General features: G+C 42.3%; 1 protein-coding gene across 1 annotated transcript; it reads left to right on the top strand.

Annotated features, from left to right (window-relative positions):
• The first annotated feature begins 14 nt into the window (after positions 1-14).
• Positions 15-5,111, top strand: EXOC8 (exocyst complex component 8). The gene has a single exon (XM_010374055.2). It carries the CDS (start codon positions 136-138, stop codon positions 2,311-2,313), a length of 2,178 nt encoding a protein of 725 aa, XP_010372357.2. The 5' UTR covers positions 15-135; the 3' UTR covers positions 2,314-5,111.
• Positions 5,112-7,897: the final 2,786 nt, after the last annotated feature.

Here is a 7,897-nt window from a genome sequence, read left to right as displayed (position 1 = left end):
CCGGCGCAGGCGCACTCGTCTCGTTCCAATTCCTGCTCCCTCAGCTCAGGAGCTCCGCGAGTCTTGGGTGGGTGTAGACAGCCGCGGCGGCTGCGGCGCTGATAGTGACAGTGAGTGCGTGAGACCCTGACGGAAATGGCGATGGCGATGTCGGACAGTGGGGCGAGCCGCCTGCGTCGGCAGCTGGAGTCAGGGGGTTTTGAGGCGCGGCTGTACGTGAAGCAGCTCTCGCAGCAGTCGGATGGGGACCGGGACCTCCAGGAGCACCGGCAGCGCATCCAGGCGCTGGCGGAGGAGACGGCGCAGAACCTGAAGCGCAACGTCTACCAGAACTACCGGCAGTTCATAGAGACAGCCCGCGAGATCTCCTACCTGGAGAGCGAGATGTACCAGCTCAGCCACCTGCTGACGGAGCAGAAGAGCAGCCTGGAGAGCATCCCGCTTACGTTGCTGCCTGCCGCAGCTGCCGCCGGAGCCGCTGCCGCCTCGGGGGGGGAGGAGGGAGTCGGTGGGGCGGGGGGCCGAGACCACCTCCGAGGCCAGGCCGGTTTTTTCTCCACCCCCGGGGGCACCTCCCGCGACGCCTCCGGTGCAGGCGAGGAAGGAAAGCAGCGCACTCTCACTACCCTGCTTGAGAAGGTGGAAGGCTGCAGGCATTTGCTGGAGACGCCGGGACAGTACCTGGTGTACAACGGGGACCTAGTGGAATACGATGCCGACCATATGGCCCAACTGCAGCGGGTGCACGGCTTTCTCATGAACGATTGTTTGTTGGTGGCTACCTGGCTGCCGCAGCGGCGGGGGATGTATCGCTACAACGCTCTCTATTCCCTAGATGGTTTGGCCGTAGTCAATGTCAAGGACAACCCGCCCATGAAGGACATGTTCAAGCTGCTTATGTTCCCCGAGAGCCGTATTTTCCAGGCCGAAAATGCTAAAATCAAACGAGAGTGGCTGGAAGTGCTGGAGGAGACCAAGAGAGCCCTCAGTGAGAAAAGGCGAAGGGAGCAGGAAGAGGCAGCGGCCCCTCGAGGGCCACCCCAAGTGACTTCCAAGGCCACTAACCCATTTGAGGATGACGAAGAAGAAGAACCAGCTGTTCCTGAGGTAGAGGAAGAGAACGTGGACCTCTCCATGGAATGGATCCAGGAGTTGCCTGAAGACCTGGATGTCTGCATTGCGCAGAGGGACTTTGAAGGGGCTGTTGACCTGCTGGATAAATTGAACCATTACCTGGAAGATAAGCCTAGCCCACCTCCTGTAAAAGAACTAAGGGCCAAAGTGGAGGAGCGAGTTCGACAGCTCACTGAGGTGCTGGTTTTCGAACTCTCCCCAGATCGTTCCCTGAGAGGTGGTCCCAAGGCTACTCGCAGAGCAGTTTCGCAACTGATCCGGCTGGGCCAGTGCACGAAGGCCTGTGAGCTATTTTTGAGAAACAGGGCAGCCGCTGTTCATACAGCAATTCGTCAGCTTCGCATTGAAGGTGCCACTTTACTCTATATTCATAAGCTGTGCCATGTCTTCTTTACCAGCCTTCTTGAGACTGCAAGAGAATTTGAGATCGATTTTGCAGGCACTGACAGCGGCTGCTACTCCGCTTTTGTGGTCTGGGCAAGATCAGCCATGGGCATGTTCGTGGATGCTTTCAGCAAGCAGGTCTTTGATAGTAAGGAGAGCCTCTCGACAGCAGCTGAGTGTGTAAAAGTGGCTAAGGAGCATTGCCAGCAACTGGGTGATATCGGACTGGACCTCACCTTCATCATCCATGCCCTTCTGGTGAAAGACATCCAAGGGGCCTTGCACAGTTACAAAGAAATCATCATCGAAGCCACTAAACATCGCAACTCTGAAGAGATGTGGAGAAGGATGAACTTGATGACGCCAGAAGCCCTGGGTAAGCTCAAAGAAGAGATGAAAAGTTGTGGGGTAAGTAACTTTGAGCAGTACACAGGGGATGACTGCTGGGTGAACCTAAGTTACACAGTGGTTGCTTTCACCAAACAGACCATGGGCTTCTTGGAAGAGGCTCTGAAGCTGTATTTCCCAGAGCTGCACATGGTACTTTTGGAGAGCCTGGTGGAAATCATTTTGGTTGCTGTTCAGCATGTGGATTATAGTCTTCGATGTGAGCAGGATCCAGAGAAGAAAGCTTTTATCAGACAGAATGCATCCTTTTTATATGAAACAGTCCTCCCTGTGGTGGAGAAAAGGTTTGAAGAAGGTGTGGGGAAACCTGCCAAGCAACTCCAAGATCTGAGGAATGCATCTAGACTTATTCGTGTGAATCCTGAAAGTACAACATCAGTGGTCTAATGCTTGGGTCTGTTTATATGTATGTATATATATAGAGAGAGAGCTTATATATTATTTATATTTATATTAAGTTGTATTAGCATACTCTTTATAGTTTCAAACACAACTTGAAAATTAAAAGTGCCCTCTTAGAATACAAAAATCAAAAAGAGGAAAAGAAGTTAAATTAAGCCCAAATAACAAAAATACTGGAATTATTAAAACATATAGTATGCTAGCTATCCTTTTAAATTATGCTGATTCTCTTCTGCAGTTATGGTCACACTATACACTATAGCATTTCAGTTTTATCCTTTGATAAAACCCCTTTTTTTTTTTTTTTTTTTTTTTTTTTTGAGACAGGGTCTCACCCTGTTGCCCAGGCTGGAGTACAGTGGCAGGGTCACAACTAACTGCAGCCTTGACCTCCCAGGCTCAGGCAATCCTCCCACCTCAGCCTCCCATGTAGCTGGAACCACAGGCTGGCACCACCATACCCAACTAATTTTTGTATTTTTTGTAGAGATGGGGTTTTACCATGTTGCCCAGGCTAGTCTTTTCTTATTTTTTTCCCTCCACAGTATATATTATACAGCAGAGTAATAATATCTATAAATACATAGAGTTTATGTTGTGAAAATTTTCCCCGTTCACTAAAAGGTTTCCTAAAGGGTACAGTGCAGTATAAAACACCCTGCCTCATATATTTCTCCTCAAAACGTTAGACTATTTGGGAAAAAGAAAAGCGTTGGGAAAATTGGTTTTAGGGTAAGTTTTAGTCAAAAGAATTCTTTCTTGAAACTAGCTGGTGTGTGGATTCAGATACTCTGATCCTTACAGAATCCAAGAGGAAGCTTTCATAAAAACAATTCAGCAACTATTTCTAATATCATTTGAATGGCTAATTTTCAGTTGCTAATTAGCAGCTTTGTAATACTTGATTCAGGAGCGTTTACTTGGAAATCTTAAGGACTATAATAAAATTTTTCGACATTTCTAAATTGCGTGAGTTTCCAACTGTAGCTTTTGCCTTTGTCATATTTTAAAAAAAATAATAATAGGCAGGACACATTGGGGACTCTGGCAGCAGTTGCCAGGCTTTAGCGGCCACTGCTTCAGTTTATGATACAGCTGTCCCATCCTCCCCCATTCAGGGTAGGGTATGTAGTGGCCTAGACGTCATGCAAATGGAAAAAAAGTTTTAACTGAAATATTTATTTAGATTTCAGGGTCTAGATGGATGGGAAATTGGAAAAACATATGCAAACCTCAGTGTTCTCACTATGACTACTCTGAGCAGAGATTTGGTTTTGTTTCTTTTTGTACCAAACTGAAAACAGGTGAGACAATGTGCCCAAAGCAAAGGGAAGAAGAGAACCTCCTGTGACTCCTAAAATGTTCCATGCTGCATTTTTCCTGTTTCATTTTTTTAAACATGAATATGATGCTTACTTCAAATTGTTCAGTAAAACAAAATAAGAAATGTGAGCTTCCCAAGGTTTCTAAACTATCGCTTCTATTGTATATTCTATAACATTCCTTCTACTTTGAGAGAAACTGTGCTTGCTGTGATCCATTTTGTCTCTAGCTTCTAGTTGTGATTCTTGTCCATAAGCACCAAATTTGATGCCCATGATTTCAAAAGGTCATTTCTTTTATCTAAATGAAAATGGTGGTGCTAAGACTGAAAATTATGTGAAACCTAAAATAGTTGCCGAAGTGGCTCAGGGTTGTAAAATTCATTGACTTAATTATTCATGTGCCAGATCAACCCCTTTATTTTCTCTTTAGCTATGCATATTTAAAATATTGGAAAGTATCAGATTTACAGATTTTCTTTGACCATTTTTTTTTCACATAACTTTAGGATTTTCGAAAGTTATAACCATAACTGGATATCTTAGCTGAGCAAAGGCGGTTATAATTTGTCTTTTTAAGATCACTGGAAATTGTTAAAGTTTTGTAGTAATTATGATTATTCTGTGCCATTTAACAGTTTCTAATACTATACTGTATGAAATATGTATAAATTATGCTGAATCTGTGAAATGATACTTCTGAAATCAAAATTCCTCATAAGGCATGAAGCTGTAAAAACTTAAATGTGTATAGTTAGATATTTAAATGGTTGCCTCTTCATAGAATTGTCTGCTTTTTAAAACTGGAAGTACAGGATTTTCTTCAGGTAAAATCTGTGTGTTCCAATTACAGTTGTAGCGGAAGGAAGTATGCTTTTGGTAAGTCAATTAGTATGGTAAGTTGACAAAAGACCCCCAGTGTTGTACCCAGACAGAACAATTATGTTGCATTCCTCAAAGTGGAGTGGGCTTTCTTCTCTAATTATTTTGTTTTATTAAACTCAAAGACAAGTGCTAAAAATTGAATGCAATGAGAGATTGTTCAGAAATATAACATATACTAAAATATACCACTTAAGCATTGATTGACTTTTCTTGTTGCTTCAAGAATATAAAACTTGTCACTTGAGCTTAGAATCATGGGCTTGACTGAATTAATTACTCTTGGGAAAAAAGACACCTTGTGGCATTGTCTCGTTTTGATTAAAGCCTCATTTCACATAATTGCTAAAAACTCACTTTTGTTTAATATACTACCTATAGTTTAATTATCAGCACTTGCATTTTGTAACTTGATATCTTACCTAGGATTGGGAATTTGGGACATGACATGTACTATAAAAGTCAGTCTATGTACATATTGCTTATTGATGTGCTGTGATATGAGGGAATCTGAAATGTTTCATAAAAATAAAGCTTAAACATTGTCTTACACTGGATAAAAGTGATATTACAATATTATATCTATTGCTCTTCTTTAGTATTCAATATTTTTATATTCTTGTTACTGAAATATTCTTTGAAGACCTTAGTTTTTTGTTTTATTTATGTGGGGAGGATAGTTAGGAAGCAGTTTGCTAAATTAAGTAAGTGTTCTGCTTACCATCAGAATTGTGAATAAATCAGATCTCAATTTTGAAGATTTCCTTGAATGGAAAATTTCAGAGGTACAAAATGTGAATTTATTCTAAAGAAGTAGATTTTATACCATCTGCACATTTCTAAATAAAGTGTAGGCCACAAGACCTGGGAACTAAATGACAAGGCTCAGCAATTTTTTTTTTTTTTTTTTTTTTTGAGACAGAGTCTTCCCATGTCGCCCAAGCTGGAGTGCAGTGGTGCGATCTCTGCTCACTATGTCTGCCTCCAGGTTTCAAGCCATTCTCCTATCTCAGCCTCCTGAGTAGCTGAGATTACAGGTGCCCGCCACCGTTCCCGGCTAATTTTTGTATTTTTAGTAGAGATGGGGTTTCACCATGTTGGCCAGGCTGGTCTCGAACTCCTGACCTCAGGTGACCCGCCAGCCTCGGCCTCCCAAAGTGCTGAGATTACAGGCGTGAGCCACCATGCCTGGCCAGGCTCACCCTTTTGAAAGTAATATGTATATACTGAGGAAATTATCTCATATTTAAAAGTATCGAATGCTATGCTTCATATTGACTGTAATGTGGGAGTGCAGAAGACAAAATAATTTTAAACATACTTTGTCCTCTTAAGATGCTTAGAAATTGGAAAAAGTAGACAAATGTAAGTGAGAGAAAAATGCACAGCTGTGTACAGTGGGAATACCAAGAAGGAAGAGAGCAGTGTACTTTTAAGGAGTTCAGAAAATTCTCGTGGAATTGTTGGCATTTGAGCTGGTCCTTGAAGAATGGACAAGAGGAGGACCTGAGCCCAAGGCACAGAAGTGGGAATGTGGGTGTCATGTGAAGAGACCTTCCTGGATAGATTGCAGAGTTTGGAAAAGCGTAAATAAGCCACACTTGCCTACAAAGGAAACTTCAGGCCATATGCAATGTGCAGAAGAGTTAAAGTAAAAAGTCAAAGTCCTCATCCCCCAACAATCCCATTCACCAGAGGTAACCACTAGTAAGAATTTCATACACATATTTTTCCAGAAATTGGATCATACTCTGCATACAGTTCTGCATCTTGATTTTAGTCACTTAGCAATTCGGTGTTTTTAAGACATCTCACATCAGTACCTCTAACGGTACCTCACTGGGTTTTTCTTCTGCGATTGGATAGTAGTCAATCACAGTAAATGAATATATCATAATTTTACATTTTCCAATTATTTGGTTGGCTTCAAGTTTTGGTGATTAAAAAAAAAAAAACATTCTGAAAACCTGTGCACATCCTCATATTTGCTTACGTGAATATACCTATGGGATGTATTTTTAAAAATTACTCTGCCAAACTACATTTTAAATTTAAGCATTACCAGTTGCTCATCAGGAGCGTTAAATCATTTTAAGCTCTCTCCAACAGTATAGGAAAATACCTGTTTACATGAATGCTCATAAACCTGTATTCATTCATTATTTAATAAGAGTAGTCTTGCTGGGCGCAGTGGCTGAAGTCTGTAATGCCAGCACTTTGGCAGGCTGAGGTGAGCGGATCGCTTAAGCCCAGGAGTTCGAGACCAGCCTGAGCAGCATAGGTAGACCCCCGTCTTTACAAAAAATAGAAAAATTAGTCGGGCATGGTGGCACATACCTGTAAGTCCCAGCTACTCGGGAGGCTGAGGCAGGAGGATTGCCTGAGCCCAGGAGGTTGAGGCTGTAGCGAGCCATGATAGCACCACTGCACTCTAGCCTGGGGGACAGAGTGAGACCTTGTCTCAAAAAAAAGTCATCTTATTAGTAATAATATTCATTGTTACTAATCTTCTCTGTGAAAAAATAACTTCTAGGTTGTTCTCATTTTTGTTTGTTGGTTGGTTTTTTAAGCCAGGGTCTCGCTGTGTCGCCCAGGCTGGAGTGCAATGGTGCTATCGTGGCTCACTGCAGCCTCAACTTCCTTGGCCTGGCCCAAGGGATCCTCCTGCCTGGCTAATTTATAAATTTTTCTATCGAGACAGGACAGAGGTTGGGGGGTGGGGTGTTCACTTTGTTGGCGAGGTTGGTCTTGAATTCCTGGGCTCAAGCAATCTTCCCACCTCGGCCTCCCAAAGTGCTAGCATTATAGGCATCAGCCACAATGCCCAGCTTCTAGTTTTGTATGTAATTATGAGTGAGGTTGAGCAACTTTTTCTGTTAAGCTTCCTGTTTATATATTTTGCCACTTTTAGATTACCTGTGTATTGTGATTTTATGGGAGTTTATTGTATATTTAGGAAATTAACCCTTCATGTGTACTGCTGTAGTTGTTCTTAGTTTGTCATTTGTTTGTATAGCCATGTATTTATTTTCATAGTATGGTAAATTTTAACCTGTTACAAAGCCAGATTTATGTGGGTTTTTTTTCTTTATGACTTCTATGTTGTGGGTTACACTTGGGAAAGCCTTATCCATGCTCAGATTCTAAAAATATGTTTTTCTTCTAGTAATTTGTTACATTTTAATATTTGAAGTTTGCTTCATCTATTATTCATTTTAAAGTAAGTGGTGATGGCCGGGCACGGTGTCTTATGCCAGTGATCCCAGCACTTTGGGAGGTGGAGGCAGGCAGATCACCTGAGGCCAGGCTGGCCAACATGGTGAAACCCCATCTCTACAAAAGTACAGAAATTAGCCAGGCATGAT

Source organism: Rhinopithecus roxellana, chromosome 8 (assembly GCF_007565055.1).
Source record: "Rhinopithecus roxellana isolate Shanxi Qingling chromosome 8, ASM756505v1, whole genome shotgun sequence".
Lineage (NCBI taxonomy): Eukaryota > Metazoa > Chordata > Mammalia > Primates > Cercopithecidae > Rhinopithecus > Rhinopithecus roxellana.
Note: the sequence above shows the minus strand (reverse complement) of the source record. Positions and strands in the feature narration are given on the sequence as shown.